At 41.9% G+C, this 27,358-nt stretch overlaps 1 protein-coding gene across 1 annotated transcript in view; it reads right to left on the bottom strand.

Moving 5' to 3' along the window:
* The window catches only part of Me3 (malic enzyme 3), a 224,778-nt gene that overhangs the window by 49,857 nt on the left and 147,563 nt on the right, over positions 1-27,358 (bottom strand). The window contains exons 5-6 of the mRNA XM_074065995.1: positions 26,549-26,710; positions 16,547-16,650 (exon numbers count right to left, since the gene is read on the bottom strand). Coding sequence (XP_073922096.1) covers positions 16,547-16,650; positions 26,549-26,710 — 266 coding nt within the window. The remainder of the gene's footprint in view (positions 1-16,546; positions 16,651-26,548; positions 26,711-27,358) is intronic.

Raw genomic sequence — 27,358 nt, 5'->3', positions numbered from 1 at the left:
CTAGGATATGATCTATTTTGGAGAAGGTTCCATGGGCTGCTGAGAAGAATGTATATTGTGTAGAAGTTGGATGGAATGTTCTGTAGACATCAACTAGGTCCATTTGATCTATTGTATATTTTAGATCTAGGATTTCTTTATTGAGTTTTTGTTTGGATGACCTATCTATTGATGATAATGGGGTGTTAAAGTCTCCCACAACCACTGTGTTGGCGTTTATATATGCTTTTAGGTCTTTCAGGGTATGTTTGATGAAATTGGGTGCGTTGACATTGGGTGCATATAGGTTGATAATTGTTATTTCCTTTTAGTCTATTTCCCCTTTTCTTAGTATGGAATGTCCTTCTTTATCTCGTTTGATCAATGTAGGTTTGAAGTCTACTTTGTCAGAGATAAGTATTGCTACTCCTGCCTGTTTTCGGGGGCCATTGGCTTGGTAAATTTTCTTCCAGCCTTTCATCCTAAGCCTATGCTTATTTTTGTTGGTGAGATGGGTCTCCTGTAAGCAATAAATTGTTGGATCTTCCTTTTTAATCTAATTTGTCACATGGTGCCTTTTGATGGGGGAATTAAGTCCATTAACATTAAGTGTTAGTACTGTAGGTATGTAGTGATTCCTGTCATTTAGTTATCTTAGTTATTTGAGGGTTTGATTGTGTGTACCTAAATCGATGTTACTCTCTACTTTCTTGCTTTTTCTTTTCCTGTAGTTGGTGCTGCCTGCCCTTTCATGGTTATGTTGGGTTTCACTTTCTGTGTGCAGAATCCCTTGAAGAATCTTTTGTAGTGGTGGCTTTGTGGTCACATATTGTTTTAGTTTCTGCTTATAAAGGAAGACTTTTATTGTTCCATCTATTTTGAATGATAGTTTTGCTGGGTAGAGTATTCCAGGGTTGACGTTATTTTCATTCAGTGGCCAGGAGATCTCACCCAAAGCTCTTCTTGCTTTTAATGTTTCTGTTGAGAAGTCTGCTGTGAGTTTGATGGGTTTACCTTTGTATATTACTTGTTTTTTCTCTCTTACAGCCTTCAATATTCTTTCTCAAGTCTCTGTATTTGTTGTTTTAATGATAATATGCCGTGGGGTAGTTCTATTTTGGTCTGGTCTGTTTGGTGTTCTGGAGGCCTCTTACATCTTTATTGGCATAGATTTTTCTAGATTTGGGAAATTTTCTGTAATTATTTTGTTGAATATATTACGCATTCCCTTTGCTTGCACCTCTTCTCCTTCTTCAATGCCCATGATAGAATGCCATCTTGAATTTTTTTCTGATTACTTTATGTGTCTATATTACAATCCCAGGGAAAACTGAATTTTCCAAACCAGTCTTTTCTTTGTTTTGGCCACATTGTGGGGCACAGAGAAAGTACATGATAAATACAGGCTGAATAGAAATTTTGGGGAAATTTCAGGAATTATGTGAACAAGAGCAAAAACTAGATAGTTTTTCCTTAATTTCTCACTGTTCTCTCATTATTTGACCTTGGGGAGACAATTTTCTTCTTTGGTTTCAGTTTCCTTACCTATGAAGTAAGATTGCTGAATGAAGAGAGCAGGCTGTTTCTTGCTCACATACCCCAAGACTGTGACATCACAGTCCCAATGGTGGGCCAAGTAGGAAAACAGGAATGATAAACACAGACTGAGTGCAGACACCAGTGGGTCGCCTACAATCCTACCTACTTGGGAGACAGAGAGCAGGAGGATTGTTGTTGGAAGCCAGCCCCAACAAATAGTTTGTGAGACCCTATCTAGAAAAAACCTACCATAAAAAAGGGCTGATGGAGTTAGCTCAACTGGTAGAGCACCTGCCTAGCAAGTGTGAGGCCTTGCATTCAAACTCTAATATCATTAAAAAAAAAAAAGAAAGATACAGACTGAACCACAGAAGACATCCCCCAAATTTATAGAAATACTGCTGGGAGGTATTCAGAATGTGATACCCCCTTGAAACACTGTGATCAGGGATTAGAACTAGCAGTGATCTAAAAATCATTTTTTTTAAATTAAGAACTATTTATTTTTGAATAGATAATACATGCACATGGTACAAAAGTCAAAAGGTGTACAGTGAAAAGTCATTCTCCCCCTCTTCCCAGAGACAACAAAAGTTGTCAGGTTACTGTGTAACTTCACAGAGATTCTAGGCATATGCAAGTCTAAAAATCTTCTAAAATTAAAATGGAATCCTCAAACTTTCTTTGTAGTCAGGATGCTACAAGCTCACGAGTGTTCCTTTGCTTATTTTGCTTTCAATCCAACAGAAGTTTGGAGTCAAAGAGCTTCAGCTTTTCTCTTGGGGGTAAGCTGAGCCGGCTGGGATTTGTAGTTTGGTGAGAGGCTGGTGGGAGATGCCCAGCTCCATGAATGATGGGGAAACTGGACAACTGGCCCTTAAGTGCTCAAGAAGAAAGAATAATCTGGATGTGAATAGTGAATTAAGAGGATGAGTCCTTCACTACTGGAAGCTACAGTTTTGAAGATGGTAACTGATGGCTGGTCCCTCTAGAGCGCTGTGCTGAGGATAGGTGGGTATGAAAGTTGCCCTTCAACAAACTACAGAGAGAGGCTATGAGTAAGTGAAGTAGGATAGTGTTAATTCTACTTTGGATATGAAGTGTTCCCCCCACCCCCTCCCAAAAAAAGGTTCATGTGTTAAAGGCTTGCTCTTAAGCTGGTTGTGCTATTGGGAAGTGACTGGATCATGAGGGTGCTAATTTCATCATTGGTTAATCTATTGATGAGTTTGTACTGAATGGGTTATAGGAGGTGGGGCCTGGTTGAGGAAGTAGGTCACCAAGGGCTTGCTGAAGGGTATGTTTTGTTCCTGGACCCTTCCTGCTCTCTGCTTCCTCGTTGCCATGAGAAGAGCAGCTTAGATCCACTGTGCCCTTCCACTATGATCATTCTGCTTCCCCACAGGCCCAGAAACAATGGAGCCAAGGGACCATGAACTGAAACCTCTGAAATCATGAGCCAAAAATAAATCTTTCCTCCTTTTAATTGATTTTCTCAGGTATTTTGTTATAGCAAGGAAAACTGACACAAATAGCTTTCAAAAGATCTTCCTCCCATTTATCCTCCTTGTCTATTATGTCAAGAAGGCATCTTGATTATGTAAGATGTCTTCTTTCATGATAGAACAGAAATAGATCACCTATGTTCACAGGCCTGATTCTACTGCTTAGTGAGTATATGCCTCAGGCACCTCTCTGCGCCTCATGTCTGATATCTATTAAATGAGCATTCATCCAATAAATATTTATTGAGAGCCCATACCACACTGGGGATTGTTCTGGATGCTTGAAAAACAGCAGTAGACAGAAAAGACAAAGAGCCCTCCCTGGAGCTTATATTTTAGTAGGATGGGATATTAATTACATCTACCTAATAGGGTTTGCTATACTTTAGATGAGTGTCCTCAAAAGGCCCATGTGTTAAAGGTTTGGTCCCCAGGGTGGCCCTACTGGGAAGTGCTTTGGACCTTTAAGAGGTGGGGACTTATGGGGAGTTCTTGGTCCACTGGGGGAAGTTCCCTTGAAGGGGATTGGGGAACCCAGGCCCATATTCTTCCTCTTTCTGGTGAAGAGGCAAGTGGTTTTCTCCACTACATGCTCCCTGTCATTGCCAGCAGCTCAAACAAATGGGACTGCCTGCTCGTGGACTAGCAGCTCCAAACTATAAGCTTTGCAAAACTTTTCTCTTTCTAAGTTAATTATTTGAGGTATTTTGTTATGGTGATGGGGAGTTGATGAACACAGGGTTGCTGAGAGTAGTAAGTGAGTTAACTTATGTGAATTACTTATCATCCACAGGAGCCTAGGTTAGCTTAGTACCCAGTTCATCAGAGGGTGAAGGGTAGGATGCTTGTTTGCTTATTATTTATATGCTTTTAAATATAAGGAATTATCTGGGGAAGAATTGCTGCTTAACTCGTTATTTAAAAAATTCAGCCAAGTGTGGTGGTTTGCACCTATAATACTAGCTATTTTGGAGTCTGAGATCTGCAGGATTGTGGTTCAAGACCAGCCCAGGAAAAAGTTCGTGAGACCCCCATCTAACTTAACAGCTGGACGCAGTGGTGCACACCTGTCATCTCAATTATGCATGAGGCTGAGATCTGGAGGATTGCAGTTCTCGGCCAACCCAGGCAAAAAAGTTTATAAGGTCCCCATGTCAAGAGAAAAAAATCTGGGCATGGTGATACCCCTGCCATTGCAGTGATGGTGGCAAGCATAAAATAGAAGGTTTGTGGTCCAGGCTGGCCTAGGCAAAAAGTGAGACCCTACCTCCACAATAACCAGAGTGAAAAGGGCTGGAGGTGTAGCTCAAGTGATTAGCGTGCCTGCCTAGCAAGTATAAAGTCCTGAGTTCAAACCTTAGTACTGCTCTCAAAGAATGCATTGGTTTTTCTAATTACAAAAGAAATGCTTGCATATAAACAATCAAACATAACACAAATGAATGACTTGGAAAGGCAAAATCACTGGCAATCTCATCTCTTAACTGTAACTGCTATTAGCAGTTGGTGAGTATACATACAGGTATTTTTTTCCTTACATAACTTACCTTGATGAAATTATTTATTTTTAGGATTTTTTTCTAGTTATTCAACTTCATTAAAGAATAATCTTACAAGCCTAATAAAATGAGCAAAGTAGAATAAGAAGAAACTGTGTATGAATGAGCAAGACATGGAGAAAGACAGGGAGAATGAGAATAAATATACTATGTCATGGGTTGGTAAGAATTGCTACATCCTTCTACATGAGACTTGGGTTTGAGTTTGGGTCTTATCTACACTTTTTATCCCTCCAGAAACCAACACAACTTTCCTTCCTTCTTTCCTTCCTTCCTTCCTTCCTTCCTTCTTTCCTTCCTTCCTTCCTTCCTTCCTTCCTTCCTTCCTTCCTTCCTTCCTTCCTTCCTTCCTTCCTTCCTTCCTTCCTTCTTTCCTTCCTTCCTTCCTTCCTTCCTTCCTTCCTTCCTTCCTTCCTTCCTTCCTTCCTTCCTCCTTTCCTTCCTCCTTCTCTCTGTTCCCTCCCTCCCTCCTTCCTTTCTTTTGGTGGGACTGGGTTTTGAACTTAGAAACACTTCTTTTCATCCACAGCAGCTCATAAACTATCACTTGATAAAACAAGTGATCCCAGCTCTGAGCAATCAGGAGTAGGAATGAAGGGTCACTCTGGAGTGCCCACTGGCAGTAACTTTTGAGGGTTTGGGTTTTCTGATGGTGTCTTGTCATTGCACTAGGGCACTTGCCTGGAAGCTCATGTCAATTTTTCACTTTCAGATGTTTTATTTGGTTATTTTTCAAACCTACTTGCTAGTTTTTGTTCTACAGTGTTGGGTTCTTTCCTTAGTTCATTAAAAAATCTCTTTAATACAGTAAAGTATAACTGTTTTACAGTTTCTCTCAGAATATTCATTTTTCTTGGGGTTCTAATTTTCGTGGTTGTCTGTCCAATTTTCCCAATTGTGGATTGTTTTTGTATAGATTGTTGTGAATTGTATATTCATTTTCATCAGGGAATTGAAGTCCATACAGCCTGGGACTGTTTCACTTATCTTTCTGCCAGATTTTCCAGTAATATCATTGGCAAAGGACAATATTTTACATTTCTTTCTTATATTTCTTTTTTATTTTTGCTTCATATGTATACTGTAAATGTGGATTCCAAATCCACAGGTGGTAAAGGCTTGGTGTTCTGCTCATTTTTTTTCTTTTTTGGATGGCACTGGGGTTTGAACTTAGGGCCTCACACTTGCTAGGCATGCATTCTACCACTTGAGCCACTCCACCTGCCCAGGCTTGATCTTTTGGTTTCCTCATAAGCTACTTGTCATTTACCAAGGTCGATGGCCAGGGTCTATTTTCTTCTTCATGGTGAGAACAGCTACTTGAAGCTCCCAGTCATTGACAGGTCTCTCAATTGTTTAGACCTCAACATTTGACTCTGCCAGGTGTCAATTCATTTCCAGCCTTTAATAATGGGAAGGAGATAGCCGTGAAAATGGAAGTGCATTCAAGGCTGGAGAGTTAGCAAGCTTGAAGGCTGTCCAGCTGTAACAAGGATGACATGTCCAAAGAGCGGCAGGAAGGCCAATGTGACAGGCGGGGAAGGATTAAGGAGAGGGCGGAAGGAGGTAGGTTGTCAGTGGCATTCTAGGCCGTCCCTCTAGACTGTTAGTGAATCAGCACCAGGGGGTGGGTCTGCCTCAGTTCAGTGACTTTCTGCTGGGCAAGTTTGTATTTCTCATTTATGTACTGAGAAATGTGTCTCATAAAAAGCTCTTTGGTTTGCAAGAGGAAAATTCTTTCAGAGTTGGATCTACAAGGCCCAAATAACACTTAGCTGAAACAACTACAGGCAAAAGCATGAGAAGCCCTCTCTCCATGGGCACGGGAACGCTCCCCTTCCTGGGAACACACTGAGGATCCATGGCGTCTTTCCATGGGGTGTGAAGGCAACAAGCCTTTACTAATTGACATACTAGGAATCTAAAATGGAGATGAGTCATATCCATGGCTGTTTTGCTTTTGTTTTTCCTTCTTAAGTTTAGCATTGAGAAAGACAGGGAAAGTCATATTGGAATGGAGAGGATGGATGGGTGGGGGATTAGGAAAGTGGTGATGGATATGCATGAGTGTGGACACCACTAACCACTGCTCAAAGGAGGATGGCTTTGGAAATTATCTGAATTAACAATAACAATAATAAATATAAAAACCCCAAGTGTTTGCTACCATAAAGGTAAATTTTGAGCATTTTATATGGATGGTCTCAGCCATCCATCATAAGCACTCTGTAAACTAAGTCTTTAAAATGCATATTAGAGCTGAGCATGGTGGCATATGTTTATAATCCCAGCACTCGGGAGGCTGAGGTAGGAGGATTGTGAATTTGAGACCAGGCTAGGCTATATAGTGAGAACCTGCCTGAAAAAAAACCAAAGGGAGAAAATTCTTTAGGGATGAGGAAAGTAAGGCAGAGATGAATCAAATACTGTGCTAATAAGTAGCTTGTTTAAAGGAAGTTCAAACATAGGCAGCCTAGTTCTAGAATCATGCTTTTATAAATGGGTGGAATCTTCATAGGTTTTCCTGTATTAGGTGAGTGAATTATAACCTTCACTTTCTTCATCTCTTAAAATGAAGCCAGTAATAGTTCCTATCTCCCTGGGTTGTTGTGAGAACGGGATGAGTTAATATTGTATGAAGTGCTTATATTAGTGTCTGCACACGGTAAGCAATTAAGCAAGAGTTGTTATTCTTAATCTACCAAGTGAAACCAAGTCCCCCAGTCTTCTCCCCTTCCCACAGCAACAAAAACACACCCATCTACTTCTTCTCCTCCGATGTAATCTGAAAGTTTCAGGTCTGGACATGATTTTGCTCCTATTCTGGAAGCTAGGTGAAAAAATCAGACTGCTGATTGAAAATGAAAAAGAAGTGGCATCATTTAATTCATCTCCCTGGCCAGTGAGTTTTTTCCAGCACATTTTGGACTTAGCCCTGAGGCTGGACCTTAACTAGTGAACTGCAAACGCTTTCAGTTTTCAGTCTGCTTGGTCACGATGAAAGTGCGTAGATCTAGGGAGTTGGTGCTAGTTTGCGTTCCGATACAGTTTCTCAGCCCTTTCTGTGACCCAGGACAGATTTCTTGTGGGATCAGGAGTCTGTCATCATGCAGCATCTGGTTGGTATTCTGATGGGAACATGTTGGAGCTAGATTGTCAACAATTAACCATGTCAGGTGAAGACTGAAAAACTGTCCTCCTTTTTCAGAGGCCAGGTGAGCCAGATGAGTTTCAGAGTTCCTTCATCTGAGCTTCCCAAGATGTGGTCAGATTCATAGCTTTTGGCTAATTGAAAGCTAGTCTGGGAAAGTCTTTTGACCTGTCTATCCACCAACAGCACCCTAACTAGTTCCTGTAGGCCCACGGGACTAAAGCCATGCTCCCAAGAGCCACCACTCAGGTAGGGACGTTATACAGTCCTAGGACCTGGGGTAGGAAAGTTTTTTTTGTTTTTTTGTTATTGAGGCTGGTATTTTTTTCTTTTTGGAGGCACTGGGATTTGAACTTGCTAGACAGGTGCTCTTACTGCTTAAGCCACCCTGCTATCCCTGGGGGTAGGAATGTTCTGTAAAGGCTGTCTACTCCTGGCCACATTAATACTTGACCTGAACCCTTCTACAACAGTCTAGGGAAATATTTGTCCAAGCTTTTCTCTGATTGTGAAAGAAAAATAAAAAGTTCAACCCCTCCATTAAGCCATTATACAAGAGATGTCACAATATAGCATATGAATAATTAGTAAATGAAATATACATTCTATACACAAACAGGAAAAATGTTTCAGGTCAGGCTGATCAGGGTAGACTTCCCCTCGGTTGGACAGTGTTTGAATTGGGGCATTTTTATATGTAATGCACAATGTCTATCTCATCTAAGTCACCACTGGTGGCTTCATTTTCTGAATTTCCAGGTTATCACCAAAGAGTCTTTAGCTGCGCCCAAGTGCAAAGCACTTAACTCTCCTCTAATTATTTTTCATTCAAGATTTTGGTCTTCCTGGGAGTATGGCTCAAGTGGTAGAGTCCCTGCCTAGCGAGGGCAAGACTCTGAGTTCAAACCCAGGTATCAAAAAAATTTGGTCTTCTCAGAAGCACTGTAAATTTCTTGAGGGCACAGCTCATCTTTTTATTCCTTTTAAATCTCATTACAGGGCCTCAGACAGTATTAGGTACATAGCCATGAAAAGTCCCTGGAAATGCATGATTATATTTTACTATTATGTATAATAGTAATTATATATAATATTATATGAGATATTATATAAAATATATATTAATTATATATAATCAATATATATAATTTATATGTATTATATATAATTATAATATGTAATTATATTAAATATATATTATATATAATATATGTTAATTATATAATAGTAATTATATATAATTATATACAGTAATATATGCAATATATAAGTATATATAATAATATAATAGTAATAATATAATGTAATATATAATAGTAATTATATATTACATATATATATAATTATATATATATAATACATAAATTAGTTTGTGTTGATCCTGCTTTCTTAGAGCTGCTATAAGGAATTTTCTCACCTAGTGATGAAAATAAAGCTCAGCTCCCAGCTCAGTGTTCTGGCTCCCTAGTGTTCCTATCTCTTTGTCAGCAAGATGCATCCCCTCATGGGACAAGTTTATCTTTTTCAGTTTGAATAGTAAAATTCCAAAAAGTAGTTGTGTGTTGGAAGCAGGATGTGTAGCTTCATGTGGATGAGAATAGAGAGAATCTTGGTTTAGCTCTGCAAATATTCTGAGTACTTGGAGATGAATACCCTGAACACTTGGAGAAGAATACTCTGGAGGCTTCTGATAATAGCTTGCTATTGTGCTGTAGGAGGTTGCAGGACTCACCTGTGTGAGTGCTCACAGGATCAGATGCTTGAACCCCACGGCTCCTCAAAGATCCGAAACGGATAAAGCATAGCACATGTGCTACATGCCTCATTCCCTGCTCAGGGCCAGCAGAGCTACCAGCCATGACACTCTTCCCTGTTGAATCTAGAGGGGCCTTAGAATCCTAAGCAGTCAGACTTGGTACAGGAATGAAAGCTTTTACCTTTCTTGTCATTTATACTAATAATATCCTAGACTAACCCTGTATTTCACGGAGTACTTGGATTTAGTTTTCCTTAGGGCCCAGTTCAAAGAATGGTAGTGAGTTATATTCTCTTCTCTTTCTACCTTCTTTCCCAGGTGGAACTCAATCATTCCCTTGACTTTAAATAAGATTTATGGGCTGGAAACTCCCAACTTCATATTTCCATCACAGAACTATTCTTGAGCTCTTCACGTACACAGATACTTGGATGCTAAGAAAGCATGGGAAGTCAGGTTATCTAAATTCCAGTAGATATATAAGAAATGCCTTTGACAACAATAGTTTTTGAGGGCAAGACCATCTCTCTATGGGTTGCTCACCATGCCCAGTTCAGTATCTGGCAAGTGCTGGTAAAAATGCCCATTGATTTTATGTAACACAGTTCTCTGCCTATGTGTGTAACTATGTTATTTTCTCTGCCTTTCTTACATTTCCAGATCAGTTCCTCCTATAATGTTGGCTGTCCCTCCCAGGCTGCATGCATTGTGGTGGTCTATTACACCAATGAACCATGCCTCCTGATTTATGCCCTGTGTTTCTTCCTCCCTTGAACCAAGTCTGGACCTATGGCTGGTTTTAACCAGCATAATGTGGCAGAAGCTATACTGTCACTCTTAAGAAGGCCTGGCAACTTCCACTTTGTATTTGAGGGAGCCCTGGACTCTCATATAAAAAGCTCAGCTATCTTGCTAAGGGAAGAGACCACATGGAGAAGCCATGTGACGAGAGAAACCCTCTGAAACTCCACGGAGAGAAGATAAGCCCAATGTTTCCAGTGTCTCAGCTGAGCCTGCACCCAGCTAATCTTCTGGCTGAAAGTAGCCATATTTAGCCACGATGGACAAGACCAGCAGATGAACCATCCAGCTGAGTTATTTCAGTAAGAGCAAATAAAAATTAGGTCAGTAAGATTTGGTGTGGTTTGTTACACAGCGATAGTATAGTAAAGTGAAAACAAAAGTAGTTAATAAGCACTTTAGTTCCTCTTTCTCTTTGTCTATCTCTCTTTCTCTGTCTCTCTCTCTTTTTCTGCTTCTTTTTCTCTCCTCCGTCCCTCCCTCCCTCCCTTCCTTCCTCCCTCCCTCCTTCCTTCCTTCCTTCCTTCCTTCCTTCCTTCCTTCCTTCCTCCCTTCCTCCCTCCCTCCCTCCCTCCCTCCCTCCCTCCCTCCCTCCCTCCCTTCCTTCCTCCCTCCCTCCCTCCCTCCCTCCCTCCCTCCTTCCTTCCTTCCTTCCTTCCTTCCTTCCTCCCTCCCTCCCTCCCTCCCTCCCTTCCTCCCTCCCTCCCTCCCTCCCTCCCTCCTTCCTTCCTTCCTTCCTCCCTCCCTTCCTCCCTCCCTCCCTCCCTCCCTCCTTCCTTCCTTCCTTCTTTCCTCCCTTCCTTCCTTCCTTCCTTCCTTCCTTCCTTCCTCCCTCCCTCCCTCCCTCCCTCCCTTCCTCCCTCCCTCCTTCCTCCCTCCCTCCCTCCCTCCCTCCCTCCTCCCTCCCTCCCTCCTTCCTTCCTTCCTTTCCAGGCCCTTATGAATGCTAGGCAAAGTACTCTACCACTGAGTCACACCCCCAGCCCTTTCTGCTTGCTTTTAGTTGATTTTAAAAGTCATTAATTTTGGAGATCATGCAGCTGAACCGTATGTTGACCTTTCATGAGCTTTGCTGTAGATAACATCTTTGACTAACATGTTAAACTTTCACTTCTGTGAAAGTTTCATTTTACTATCTTCTCCAGCGAAAGTTGTCTTTCTACTGCCTTCCCCTGTTCTTCAATGAAATATCCTTTTGTATCTGCAAGGTTAGTTATTTTTAGGAAGAGGAACTAAAAAGACATGAGTTCTAAGACTTTCTCATCAGTAACCTTTCTTTGGAGTTACAGAACCCAGGACATCTGGTAGACCTATAGATAACAGCAGTCCATGCACCAGAAAAGCAGACCACCAAAAATTTGTGACTACACTACAATTTGTAACTATTTTGGCACCCAACTATCTGGTATACTTTTCCCCAAATCCCGATATAACCCTTGCACTCTCAACTCCTAAGCAAGATGGTCTTTGTTTGTAATAGACTCCATCTTCTTTGGTTGTTAGCTTTCCAAATAAATCTTTTTCCTTGCCCTAACAACTTGCCCTTGAGTCACTGGCCTTCTTGAGTGGCATGCAACAAATGCGGGGCAAAATAACAACAGAAATGCAGGTTTGTGCCTGACACCTCAGAGCAAGAGGTGGTGAATAGCCTTGGAATCCCATCTTCTTATTTCTAGCTTTTGCTTTGTTGATCTGTTTGTACGTTTGTATGAAGGTCTGACAAGTAACAAGTCCCTTGCTCCTTCTCAATTTGATCAGGGGATTGTGTTTCAGTGTATTTCAGTATGGAATTGTAGTAACCTTCAAACATAAGGATAGAAAGAAGTGGGATGAGATACAGAGAAGAGATTAGACAAGAAGTTCCACTTAAGCCAAAGGGTCACTAGGAACGCACGGTGGAGGACATGACATGGCTACATGGAAAGGCCAATGTAGCGTTGAGGGATGGGTCTATGGAATATTAGTGCTAGGAATTTGAGGTCTGGGGCTGTATAGATTTATTTGAAAAGTAGAACTGTTGTATAAAGACCTCTAATAGTGAAATAGTAATTTCCACTCTGGTGTGAACTTTAGATAGTTGTGTGTGTGTGTGCACGCGTGCAGTGACAAAGGCTTTTTTTCTGAAGTAGATGACTTCTTTTCAAAGCAAAGTTTCTTTTAACTATTATTTACCTTCTTCTTTATTACTCTCCTTGAGTTTCTAAGAACTCAAGAACCTCTACATTTAGAATTGGGGGAACTATAGAAAAGCGGTTTCCTTTCCTGGCCTGCCTAAAGGCTGAAGCTGCTGGTAACATCAAACATCTGCCCGACCTAGGCCAATTATCAGAGCTAGGGCTCCAGGTACATTCTTAAAATACACAATTTCCATCCATTCTGGTATAAGTAACAAAAATAAGAAGTATAAATGGAAACCATTGTGGAAAACTTGTCACACCAGGATATGGTTCTCAGGTGCAAAGCTCCAGGTCACACCACAAGGAAGAGGAAGAGCAGGAAGGATGGAATGACTCCTCTGCCATGGAACATCAGTCTTTGTTTCAAACACAAAGTTGGAGGATGTCCCCAGCTTTCTGTTGTTGAAGTTTGTAGACTTAAATGGAGATCCCTTTTGCTTTTGTGGGTTCTCCTCGGTGGCCAATCTCCATGATAGGAACTGAGCCATAGTGAACTTTCTTTTTTTAGGTCAAAGAATTCTTAAGACAAATGCTGATTAATGCGGAGGGGAAAGGAGATGAAGCTTTTTATTAGCAGGATGTTTGGGCAGAGTAAAGGATGTTCAAGGTAGGAGTCAACTTTTCCCAAGGTTAGTTCCTAAAATATAGTTGTATTTGGCTTCAGGGCTTCTGACTCACCCCTAGGCCAGGATTCCCAAGAGTGCCTGAGGAGATCACTCACTCCCCACCTACAGTATCCACAGAAACATCTGCTTTAGTTTATTAGAAAGTCAAAACAACCTACCATCAATCCATCATCTTTTCTGCTTAGGGACACATTCCTGTTTGCTGACGCAGGCCCCTCACCCTTGACTGTTGGTGTGTCTGTGGAACTGTGAACTGATTTTGATGATCACTTGAAGAGCTTCTTACATCCTAGTTTATTTGACCTTCTCACACGAATAGCAAGACTTCTGTTTGGGGAATCATGGAATGACTACTGACTCATTAGATAATCTGTGAGCCCTGGAAACAGGAAGCTAAAAATGGACTCTCAAAGCCAATTTCATTCCTTTCTCTGAGGTAACTCAGCAACCTGGATATGGAGTCATAGATTAGGGTCCTCCTCAAAGTTCTGTCAGGTATTGTATGAACTGAAGCAGATACCTTGGCCTCTTAGGGTCTCAACTTTCTCTTTCGTAAGAATGAGAATAACAATAATAACTATCGTGCCAGCCACATGGGGCTGTTAAGAGGTCAGATTAGAATAAATGCATGGTGCTTGAATTCATTCTTATATTACCTCCAATAAGCCATACCTATCTGGAGTTCCTTTTGTGCCAGAGAACTCATTCCTAAAGAGTCTGGTGTATTGTGGGAAAGATTTGATTTATTTTTGGGTCTAAAATGACCTCTGTTGGTATTCTACCACTTGGTTCGTCTCCATTGACTACACAGAAACAAGTTCAGTCCTCTTCTAGAAGAATGGATTTCAGATGTCTGGAGGTAAGACTGTGCTCCTGATATAGACAGAGCTGTCCCAATCTTCTTTCCACAAAATCAAACCTTTTATTACCTTCACTGTCATGTTCCCCAAAGATGCTTTCAGTAATTTGTGACCTATTTATTTTATCTAGACCTGAATGTGGTATTCAGGATGGCTTGAAAGGGGAAGAATGAAGAGGGCACTCACTGCCCCTGTTCTAGCTGCTATGCTTTGATTAATGCATTTGAACCTGAATTAGCTTCTTTGGTGGCCATATCCCAAAAGCATCACTTCCTCTATAGTACCAAATGCGAACACCTAGCATTCTGATCACTGAATACTTTTGGTCCAGCTCATTCTACCTAGTACCCAGCTCAACCACTCTCAGATCTCACCAGGACTATGGTTTATCAAGCCTATCACCTTTTCCACTGTTCCTTACCCCTCTTTTCCTCCATGTCCTCACGTTCTCATATATAAACTTCATGTATAACCCCAGCCTGGACCTTTGACATATCGTTATAATCATCCCCTTGAACACTCTCTCAGCTCCTTTCTCACCTGGAAAAATCCCAACCTTGTTTACATTCTACCCATACCTAGACAGTTGAATCTGGTTAGAGAAACACAGAACCAGGTTAACTGACTGTCTTAATATGTTTTGTGCTCCTATAACAGAATACCATAATCTGGGTAATTTATAAAAAATAAATTTATTTCTCACAGTTCAGTTGGGGCAGTCCACTATCAAGTTGCTAGCATTTGGCGAGGGTCTTCATACTGCATCATCCCATGATAGAAGGTGGAAGGGCAAGGCCATAAAGCAGGAGAGCAAGACATTGAACTCACCTCATTCTACAAGCCTTAAATCCTTTCATAATAGGCATTAACCCATTTGTGAGAGTGGAGCCCTCATGACCTAAATGCCTCCTATGAGGCTCCACCTCCCAACACGTTGCATTAGGGATCAAGTTTCCAATGCATGCATTTTTGGAGGACATATTCAAAGCACACCACTAACATAAGTTAAATTCATGGCCAGTAACCTTAAGTGGACCCATAAAGCTGCCCAGCCACAATGCTCTACTTCCCAACCCTGGAAATCTCTGGCTTGCTTAGATAATGAGGTCACACTCCCTTACCCTTAAACTTTTACCAGTTTTTCTCCACACTCACTCCTACCTGATGATTTTCTCTTCAACTATGCAGGACTCACACATGTTTCTTCTACCACCTCTACCCACCTGCTCTATCTCTGCCCAATATTCTACCTTTCCTCTCTCCTTGTAGATTTTTTTTGTATCCCTAAGACTAAGATCTCCAGGTGTACACTACATTTCTGCCCTCCTGGCTTACTCAAGAGCTTCTGCTCCCATCTTGTCCTCCGTCATTCATTTCCTCTTCTCTGCTGAATCATCCCCATCCCATATGACCATAATATTATTTTTCTCTCTTTTCAAGTGAGAAGGAGAGCTGCTTTGTGTTCAGAAGCCCACTTTGCTGCTGAAACTCCAGCTTTCCCAGATTATTGCGGGTGTTACTGTGATTCCATCCCAGCAGTATGCTGGCAATGACCAGGGAAGCAGGTGACCATGATGGCAGACAGAAGGGGTAGGTGAACTATAAGAAAGGGACTAAGGTAGAATGTAGATAATTAGAAGAGATAAACCAGTTGGGGGTATAACACATAGGTACATGGAAATATCACAAGGAAATTCCTTGTATAGCTACCTTTATCTCAAATAAGCAAAAATGTCATTTTTTTTTTTAATCTTTTCTTTTCTACAAAATTGGAGAACAGAAGGGCAGAAGAGGTCCTGCCCAGGGGAGAAGGTTGGCACCAGTGGGAGGAAAGGGGGTAGGAGAGTGAATATGGTGCAAAAAATGTGTACACATGCATGTAAATGCAAAAATGATACCTGTTGAAACTGTTCCAGGAATCAGGGGAGGGAGGAATAAAGGCGAGTTGTGGAGGGGGTGAATTCAAGTATAATATTGTTGATACATTGTAAAAATCTTTGTAAATGTCACAAGGTACCCCCATCCAGCACAATAATAAAGAAAAAAAAAAAGACGGAGCAGGTGAGGGGGTGGAGCTGCCAATATCTTCACCTCAATGAAGAGATGATGCGTCATTAATCTAGAAGGTCCAGAGCCCATGTAGTCTGGCTACAGTAGCTTATTAACACTTCCCTGTCCTCATACAGAGGTGGAAAATTATGTCAAATATGGTATGATGCTGTCCAAATATATTTCATCAGAAGGGCAGCACCTGTTCTCCATCACTTGCAACATCCCTACTCATACTGAGAACCCTGAATAGCTTTGAGCAAAAAGGCTTTCCTCCTGGACCAACAGATATTTAACTACTTCCAGTCACAGAGCCTTTAGCCATCGATCCTTTCTCTTCTCTCTCCTCCTAAAGATTCTCCGAGAGAACGCACCCATTCAGCCTTCAGTCTTCTAATACACGGGGTCAAGCTGGAATTTTCATACTACCCGGAAAAGTATGCATCTACTTCCTCTAATTTGTGATTCTGTCTAAACCAGTGTTGATTTCAGTCAAGGTACCACTCAAGCGTCCTCTTTCAAAAGAGACAACTAGCCCACTTACCTATCTTTCACGGCCTCCATGAACTCATCCAGCAAATCATCGTATTCCTTCCCACATATACGGTTGTGTTTCAGGCCGATGTACAGAGGGTCTTTGATCAGTGCCTGGAACAGACAGCACCCAATTACTGAGCCCGCTTCATTTTCACTGATTTATTATTATGATGATCTTTAAAACAAGAATCCAGGTTTAGTGGGAAGGATTTGAGTAGCAAACTGGCTGGGTCTCCCCACCCCCACCCAGGAGTCATCCCTGGAAGGTCTGCAGGCCAAGCCACTGACAGAGGTGGACAACTATGCAGAGTCCCCACTTCAGGAAAGAATGATACTTTGGAGCAGGCAAGCCTCTCTCAGACAGTCTTCCAACCTCTGGCTACAGACTCTGAGTTTATTTCAGGGATTCTCAACAGTGGCACTATTGACATTTCAGCCTGAATAATTATTTAATGTGACATTTGAGTTACACATTTGAAGATATTTAGTAGCATCTGTGCTAGAGATGCCACTAGAAACCAGTAGCACATGTCGTGATCATGAAAAGTGTCTTTAGATGTTGCCAAAGGATTTTTTGGTGGGGCAAAAACTGTCCCTGGTTGAGAATCACGGTGGCTGACTTTGGGCAGCATCTGGATTGACGCTATAAGTCTCACCCAAAGCCCCTGCTCTGGACATAGCTTAGAAAATACTTCATTCATCCATGCAGTCAATGAAATTTTTTCCTAGGCTTTAGAGGACTCAAAGATAGAATGATAGAACCAGAAATTTCAGCTCAAGGAAGATGCTTGCCTCACCTCCTAGCCTGTGCAAGAGGCGCCACTTGCCTCTTGCAGCTCTTCCCATCACACCAGTCACACGCAGTTGGGTCAGGTGCTGTGTCTGCATTGGTGTGAATGACCTCTCTTTCTGGACTTTCCCCCTCTTCTATCCCCCAATGAGTCCCTTACTAGTCACATTCACGCATGACACGTTTGTCTGTTCATTTATTTATTTTGGCTGTTCTGGTGCTTGAACTCAGGGCATGGTGCTTGGTGCTCTACCACTTGAGCTATGTCCACAGCCCTCTTTGCTTTTAGTTATTTTTTGGGTAGGGTCTCACAGTGTTGCCCAGGCCAGCGTATGCCTGATAGTCTTACTTAGGCCTCCCACATAGCTGGAACCTCAGGTGTGCGCCTCCATGCTATCCATGTTTATTTATTATTTTGAATATTCATAGAAGTTTTATAATCAAGAGCCAAAAAACCAGAAAAAAAACCTCAAACTTTTGAGTGATAAACGGTTAAACAAACTGGCACATTCATGCCATGGAATACTACTCATTGGTAAAAAGGAATAAACTATTGACATGCACAACAATCTAGGGAAATCTCAAGAGAATCGTGTTGCATGAAAGAAAGCCAATCTACATACAACCTGATTCCATCTATATAGCATTCTTTTTATGTAACATTCTTGAAATGATAGACGGAGAACAGGTCAGTAGTCATTTTAGGTTCGGGAGAGGAAGAGGGGAATGTGGAATGGTCACTAAGGGGTAGAACTCTGACAACCAGAGACTGACTGCCTTGGTGGTATAGGAATCTATGCATCTCATAAAATTGCACAGAACTGCACAATACATACACATGTGTGCATGCATCCATGCATGCACAGATAAATGCATAAAACTGGTGAAATGTGACTAAGATTTGTGCATTGTATCAAGGTCAATTTCCTGGTGGTAATATGTACTGGTTTTGCAATATGTTACCATTGGGGAAAACTGGATAAAAAATATAAGGGATCTCTCTGATTTATTTCTGACAACTGCATGGGAATCCATAATACTTCAAAATAAAAAGTTAAAAAAATAAACAGAAGACTGTGTTAAGATTTTTACAACTCGTGTAATAAAGAGAGGACACATTTATTGGTGATTTACTACTGCTGACATGGGGCACAGTAGGGGTTTGTAGGTGAGTGAGCAATGGTTGTTGCCTTCAAGGGGCTCACAGTTTACTGCAGGTGCTAATGAGTAAACTAACTCCACTGCAGGGTAGAGCAACACTGATTTGGGACGAAGTGTGGCACATGGAAACACAGAAAAGGAGTGAAGTAGTTTCTCTTCAGTGGTGGGTGGGCAGTGTGTTATGGATATTAAAAGATAGATTTCAATAGGTGGGCTGGACCTTCAGGCTGAGACATCAGCACAAAGAAAGGTTGGGGGCTGGAGGCAGAAGGAGAAAAGCATACCTGGTGTGCTTTGGAAATGAGAAATAATTCCATGTGTTAGAGTCCCCTGGGATTATCTATTTTTGTGTCTAGCCCACAAAACATAAGAGTTCCTGGACAAGGTTTTGGGTTGTCATCATCTCCATCTGAGCTGCTACTGCAGGACAGAAAGATAACCACCCTTAAGCGTCTGAGACAAGTCTCACCTCCATCACTAATATGCTGAGTGACTTTGGGCAAAGCATGTGACCTCTCAGAGCCTTCTTCTCACCTGTCAAATAGGGATAAAATAGCAGCTGCCCAGGGTGGTTGTGATGACTGAGTTCAATAAATAGGAAAGAGCTTTGTGAATTATAACACATGCTATAAAACAGTGGCAGTGCTAGTTTTCATATTGCTTCCTGGGTGTCACATACTGTCCTGAGTGCTTCAATTTACTCAGGCCATGGTAGCCATGGAAGGGTGCAAGCTAGAGCTGTCTTAAGAGAACTTGAGGGGAGGTTATTTGGTGCTACCATACTCTGCCCAGCCTGCTTAATGACTGCACGTGGTGGAGCTGGGGAATCTGGGCTGGGCCATTCCTGCTCAGTTGAGACTATTTGAGTTAGCCTTTGATTGGGGACTTCCCACTGGCTTGAGACTCTCCCTGGGTTATGCTGTAGTCAGAGCTCTTCTCAATTCTACATCCTTCCTCCTTTCTTTCACAGGAGTCTGACCTGTATTGTAGTCGGAAGATCTTATCCTTCTCCAACTACTCCTGCTCTCTCCTGCTTTATTCTTCATGGTGTTTCTTTCCTCCAATGAATCTCTCACACATCTGTTTCTCAGAGGACCTGAAAAGGCGGGTCTCATTTCTGCCCCATGTTACAAATGAACCAACAAGATAAGACAGGTTAAGCTACTTTTCCAAGACATAGTGCAGTTAGGCTTCAAGACTGGAGTCCATGGTCTTAACAGTTCAGAATGCTGCTTTGCTGCATATCAACAAGAATTGATTTATAGTATTTTAAGCCACTGTTCTAGATCCATCTTGCTTTGACATCAATGTAGGAGGCAGAAGGGAAAAGATGCAGGGGACAGAAAAGAACCAGAACTATCTGTCTACTCAATCCCTCACTCCCAGTCCTGTGTCCACATCTTCTTCCCAAGGTGGGTTTAGCACTTTAAGATATCACAGGTTTACATTTAGAATGTGGTCCTAATCTCCTTCTTTCATTCTCCTCATTAACCGGATCAGTCCTCAAAATTGTTAGTTTTTCTTTGGCAGCCGTGTGTATGACCTTCAAAGTGATAATTAAAGTCACTTAGGAGCAGCAAATATCCAGCGAGGGAGAATGACAAAGTCAGTGATGACATGACAACTTGATGGACAGCTGGGCAGTCATTAAGATGGGTGATTGCTAAGACTATGCAGCCAATCAACAAATGTGTACGAGATTCTTTAAAGTGCAAAAAACAGGATACCTAATTGAGAAGTTATCATAGTTATGGCTATTTAAGCAAAACACACATGTGCATAGAGCCTGGAAGGCCATGCATAAAACTGATTGAAAATGTGTAACTCTTGGCATTTGCAAAAAACATTCATTGTTCCAGTTCTTACAGAGATTAAAAGGATCCACAGTAAGTAGTAACTTGGAATGCCACAAGTCACAGATTTGAATCCTGGTGCAGCAGGGAGCATAGAGAGAAAATCTTAGAACTGCAGATACAGTTTTTGGGGTGAGTCAAAAGTCTCCAGATGTACTGAAAAACTTTTGAATTTTCCAAAAATTTCTCAGATCATTTCCATAATGATCAAAGGTCAATCTTTGAGAGACTGTTGAGATATAGGGTGAATCTAGAAAGCTTTAAAAGTCTTTTATATTTTATTTTTATAATAAAATGCTCTATATCTTAAATACTTCAACACTAACCATAAAATGGAAAAAATCCATATGGAGATGAGACTAAAATAATTTCTTTTTTTTTTATTGTTTTATTATTCATATGTGCATACAAGGCTTGGGTCATTTCTCCCCCCTGCCCGCATAAAATAATTTCTTAAAAAACTTTTATTAGTATATGATAGTTATACAGGGAGTTTTGTTGTGACATTTCCACATATAAATATATTATGCCCTGATTTGGTTTATCCCATCCGTTATTCTACCTCCTACCCCATTCCCCTTCTTAAAGTGATCTCAACAGGTTTTGTTGTTCCATGTTCTACTTGTATCGAAAGTGTATCAACCACATCCACCCTCCCTCTTCATTTCCCTCCCCCTCTCACCAGTGTCCTCCCCTTAATAAGACCTGTTTTACATTCCTACCCTTCATTGTTTAAGTATCCATTGTTCAGTGTGGCTTTGCCTTGGTGTTTTGTATGCTTGTATAGAGCTTTTAAGTAATTTGCTCATTTGATCCTTCTAATAACCTGACTTATTTTCATCTCTGATTTACAGATGGGGAAGCTGGAGTTCAAGGGTTTAAATAAGCTCATAGATCCAGAAAGTGGCTCGGCAGAGACTGAGCCTTGCTTTGACTGGGTCTCATGGCAGCATCTTCTCCTCTCCATCATTTGATGTTGTGGGGACCAGGGAACCAAGCAGCAGCCAGGACTCTGCCTTGTCCTCCTGGAAGAGTTCGGTAGACAGAGGGAGGTCTAGGGGTTCAGGCTGTCATCTTGAAGACCAGGCTGGGGAGCAGGGAAAGCCAGAAGGAAAGGCAATGTTCACACTTCCAGCCAGTTGGGGTTTCTCTGGCAGATGTGAAAATGGTTTCTCTAAAACAGCAGGAATGTAGCTCCCTTGGCTGACTTGACACAACATAGGAGCACGAAGCACATATTCTGTCCTCTGCCTCACGAACTGATTTGGATATAAGAATGACTGCCATAAAGTGTGGGAGTATTTACTGCCTGGACCTCGTCCTTGCAACCCTCTTCTACCCTGACTTCCTCATTCACGTATGCTTATGCATTTAGAAGAGAAGTTTTCAGCATATAGTATTGCCAGATAAAATGCAGTATGACCAGTTAAATTTGAATTTAGATAGGTAGTAATTCTTAAGTTTTTCTTAGTTTAAGTACGTCCTAAGTATTGCATAGATCATCCTTATGCTAAAAGTGATTAATGCTTATCTGAAATTTAAATATGATGGGTGTCTTGTATTTTAATTTGCTAAATCTGGTGTCTCTACAAATAGAAGCAACCCTGTCAAAGGCGAGAAGACATGTACTGCAGAGGAAGTCATTGTACTGGTAGCTGTGGTCTAGATGCCCTCTGAGCAAGCTTGATATGGACCAAAGGGGTGCTGAACTTTAAAACTAGGTGGATCTGAGTTTGAATTCATGCTCTATAACTTGTCTAGTTCAGTGACTTTGGGAAAGATATTTAACTTCTTCCTGCTTTATTTTTTCTTCCCTGTTAAAAAGGAATGTAATCATCTCTGAGTGTCTGTCCCTTATTCATTTGTATCTTGTCCCGGAAATGGACAGGGCTGGCACATGTAAAAGTTTAAAAAGTGTTTATTGACATAAGTTGCATGGGTCCCAGGAATTAACAAAACAGATGCCAAATTAAGAACTATGAAGATCTTAAAAATTACTTGGGCTGGTTTCCTCCATATGAATTTCTGGGGATTGGAAAGGCTGAATGAGCTGTTCAAGGTCACAAAACACATTGGTGGAAGCAAGAAAGAAGAAACCATGATGTCTAGACCAGGGCTCTTGCTAAGGTAGGAACTAGTTTATTTACTTCCGTGCGATCATGCCCAAAAGGTACCCTGGAACCTAAATATTAACCAAATGCTTCATCTGTCCTATCTGCTAGATAGTTACTAAGTTTCCTTTTGAACTAAGTAAGCCAGTGGCTATAATTTTAGGTGAAAACAGTTACCCAAAGTAGGTAAACCAGAACATCTTCTTCCACTGTGCCCACCTCTGCCTTCCTTGGAGACAAAATAGAGAAACCTCTTGATCAAAGCAATGCTTGTCTTACGTAGCATCAGGCACACTGAGATGTCATACAGAGCACCTGTGGATCCGGAAAGCCATGGGGTTGGGCACACTGCAGCCATATTGTCTTTCCCCCATGGGTGACAATTATACCTATTGCTCATTTCTTTGGAGGTTGTTAGGCCCAGGAGTAAGCTACAGCAGGGGCAGCCTCGCCGATCACACACATGTAGAGAGTGAGCTCTCTGATGATGGCACCATGGTGAAGGCTGAATATTTACTAGTCACAGTGATGTTAAACTTGTAAGGTAGAAAAACCTCCACAATCCATTAACCCCCAAGGCCAGGTCACCCAGCTCTGCTGATAATCTATTTCTGTGTTTGTCTCCTGGAGCAGACATGCCGGTTAGTCAGTTCCAGAAGCTGACCCAGCATCTCCTTGTGAGGGGAATTTATAGAGGCTTAGGACTTCAGCCAGGAGACTCCAAGGCTCAGGCGGCCCATCAAAAGGTCAAGTACTCTGGGTTCCCTGAAGAATCTTAGCATAAAGTAGGTTAGCACAGGGCTTGGAGCCAGCTGTTGGGAAAACCATTCCTGCTTTGCTCCTCTTTTCCCATGTAAAATGAGAGAGTTGAATGAGATGGGGTTTTAGGTCCCTTCTAACTTGGACAGTGTGACTGTCATGTGTTTTGTTCCATCTAAGTAGCCATGAAGGACAGGGGCTCCCATCCCTTTCCCCCTGAAACTTAACCGTGGGATTTCCTTTCTTCATGGGAGCACTGCCCTACATGTTTATTTTCCCAGGCCTCCTTGGTGATGGCAGGTAAAAGTGACTCAGCTTCAGGGCTACAGACAGCAGATGTTTTCTTCCAACAGGAAACCTGGAGGGGTGTTTTCTTTGACTCTGATCAAAGCTCCTGTTGCCTCTGGAGTTTTTATAGAGTCACACACACACACACACACACACACAGATGATGCAGTTACTTTGACACTAAGACTCCTCGTAACAGTACCCTCCTTGAACTGCTGTGGGAAACAGAATTTGCAAGATGGAGCCTCCCTCTTGCTTGGGGAGGAAATGTTGCAAACTGATTCATTTAAAAAAAGAACTGTAGTGTGGGAGATGACATAGTAAATCCATTTGATGAGAGATAAATTATGTCTTCCTAATGTTAGTTCATGTTACAACTTTGAATTCTCATGTTCTGAGTGAAACAGTCGGGGGAGAAGCAGAAACTTTGAGTAGATGTAGCACAGGACCCATTAAAGTGAGCAATTAGGTGACAGGATTGAATCACTGACTAGACTATTCCACCCAGTCCTGGCCCTTATTTATCTCCTTCATGCCCAGCAGAGTAACTGACTCCTACTAAACATGCAATAACTAAGTAAAGAGAAAGTGCTCACAAAATAATCTTGAAATATTAGAACAAAATTACAGGTACATTATGATTACAACTAGGTAATAATTACATCTGTACATATGCATAGATAAATATTGGAAAGGGACAGGACACTTAGGTAGTAGTGTGAAAGAAATGCCATTTCCTTTTTCTTTAAAAATTTTGACTAATATTCTAAAGTTACTTTAGTATGAAAATGTGAAAGTCAAGAGATGATCTTTATTTCTAAAACGACTGAAACCCCAGCAGGAATAGGATGTGGGAGAGGATCAGAGGCTCCAGTTAGGATCCCTGTCCTGCCACTTCTAGAAGATTTTTTTTTTTTTAAGAAAATTAAACTCTTTGGCCTTAGTTTCCTCAACTGGAACAAGAGGGTGATGACAGGCGCTCCATTCACAGGGCTATTGTTAGGCTCAAACTGGGTGTCAGGTCCTGGTCCATGACTATAGTTCGTCTCTGAACCTCTTTTCTGGTGGGTTTGTCACAAATCGAGATCAGCCTTCAACTGATCATTTCTGAGTGCTGGACCTTCAACAACAAAGAATTCTAAAGTACCTGCTAGAGGCAACCAACACCCTTTCCGGGGATGAAGCAATGACCTAAGAATTAAACACTCTTGCCTGGGGCTGGCTTTTAGGAGAGGGAGTGAAGGTCAGATTAAATACAATTGGGACACAGCAGGAGATGATGGATGGGAAGAATAACTAAAATAAGGTTTGCTACACTCATCCATCTTTGGGGCTTTTTGAGGCTGGAGGATAATTTTAATTGTTGTCTGGTATGAAATCAAACATCTGGTGGGGGGCGGCGGGCAGGGGGCGGTGGTTAGTGGTGGTGGAGACACTGTGCAGGCCAAACTTGCAAACTGGTCTCACTGAGCAGCTGTAAGGCTTGTGCCACCATCCAGCCTTCCATGTCCTAAACTGGAACAGAGGCACGTAGACAGGAAGAGCCTTTAGAGGTGGGAGGATGCTCAGTAACCTGGTCCAGATATTATGAAGTCTAAAGATATGACGTGGTACTGGGAGCAGACTCCCTGCTCCTCAGTCCAGTCCAGTCCTCTCCCATCCCCCTTGTTCTCCCTCATCTCACCTCCACCCCCAAGATTTCCCAACTCTTAATCAGGGTTTGCCCAGTGCTCTGTCATTTGATGGCATCTCTGGACAAAGCCTGACAAGGCATCATTCCTTACTAAGCATTACAGTGCTCATTCTTTAGAAATGGGAACATATGATGTCTAAGGAAGAGGAAGTTCATGCAAAAAGGCTTTGCAAGTCTTGAGAGAGATCACTACAGAATGCAAATGTGTATTACCTTTTTTTGACAATGTGAATCAACAATAGAATTTATCCTAAGGAAGTAATCACAGAAAGGGACAGAGCTTGATATGCAAAATGGGTAGCAGAGCACAATTCATCTTTGCAATAAGCCCAGAAACCACCCAATGTCCAATTGTGTGGGGTTTCTTATGTGAGTTATGACATACCAGGCAGCTATTAAAGAGACACTGTGGAATAATGGCTAATGACCTGGGAGAGGACTCATGACATATTTTAAGCTGCAAAAAAGTAGAATAAAAAACTGTATATGCAATATAAATCCAATTTTTGTTTTATAAGTGCTTCGGGGGAAAAAGGCTGGAAGGAAATGTAAAAATGTGATAAGCATTGATCATGTGACTGATATATGTTATTTTTAATGCTTCTCTGGATTTTAATTTTCAAAAGAATATGCACTGATCTTAAACCCCAAAATAAATGTCGTTAAGAAGGAATTCTCAGACACTTTTTTTTCTGATACAGAGACACGGGGCTGAGAATCACAGACATGTGCAAACGCTGTGTCCCATAGTGGTATTCAGAGCAGACAAATTCTTGGCTAGGGTTTGAGCTTCTTTGATCTCAAACCAGCTGGAATCCTGCAGGCAAATCTCACCCATAGTGGCTCAGTTTTTCTCACTGGGTTTGCTGGACACTGCTGTGCCTGATTCAGACATTTCAGCTCCTGGCCATGCTGCTTTAAGTTTTAACCCTTCCTCTGAAGCAGCTTGCCTTGAAAATGCTGAAAAACACCCTTTCGCTTCACAGTGAGAGCTGCCAAGCACAGCTCTCTCCACCAATGGGTCAGAAAGTGGCCTCAAGGTGAATGGAAGTTGCCAGAGATGAAAGGAAGCTCTTGTAGCCGATATCCTAAGCATAGAAATCCTCATAGAGGTAGAAGAAGGAGCAAGGGGACACAGAAGTGGAAGGGGGCTGCATGAGGTAGGCAACAAGAAAGGAGGAAGGTCATCCACTTCAAAACTGTGAATAGGGGAGTGGCCTTTCAAGGGGATGCCAGGAAAGAAATGGCTCATTGCTATGTGGATATAACCATCTCACCCACAAAAATGCTCCCCAAGCCATCCACCCTCCAGCTCCCTCTGGTCCCAGAACACCCAGTCCAGACAGCCTGTTACCTCATTGTTGGTCCCGACGTCCAGCAGAACAGGGAGGCATTGCTGTGGGTTCACCCCTCCACATGCTGTGTATAGGGCCAGCTTGCCCACAGGGATGCCCATGCCGTAGCAACCCAGGTCTCCCAGGCCCAATATGCGCTCCCCATCAGTCACCACCACGGCCTGAAAAACATAGCAGGGTGCTATCAATTAGGGTCAGTGCCTCCTGTGACAAAGTACTCATTTCAATGCCTTGGCAGTCAGGCTTGTCAATTGGACACCCACTGACTTTGCAAGGTATGAAACTATTTGGGATAAGACCAGAGGATTGATCATCAGCTGTAGGAGGCTGGTCCTTTCTGGCAGGCTGGTGAGAAACCCCACTGAGGTGAAATGACAGAAAGACACCTGCCTTGCCATCTGAGGTTTGGGATGGGAGCTGCAGAAATGGCTGGAGAGAAATCACATATAGCCACTCACCCTCAAAGAAACTAAACAGACACTCAGCCTGAGACTTGGGATGAGGGACAGGGAGGGAAAGACATAATGAAAAGCAAGTGTTCACATTTTATGAAGCCAGTATTACACTTATCCCAAAACCAGGCAAACACACCTCCAAAAAGGAGAACTATAGGCCAATCTCCTTAATGAACAGTGATGCAAAAATCCTCAACAAAATAATGGCAAACCGAATTCAACAACACATCAAAAAGATTATTCACCACGACCAAGTAGGCTTCATCCCAGGAATGCAGGGGTGGTTCAACATACGAAAATCAATAAACATAATAAACCACATTAACACAAGCAAAGACAAAAACCACTTGATCA

Source organism: Castor canadensis, chromosome 1 (genome assembly GCF_047511655.1).
Source record: "Castor canadensis chromosome 1, mCasCan1.hap1v2, whole genome shotgun sequence".
Lineage (NCBI taxonomy): Eukaryota > Metazoa > Chordata > Mammalia > Rodentia > Castoridae > Castor > Castor canadensis.
This window is presented reverse-complemented; position numbering and strand designations above follow the sequence as displayed.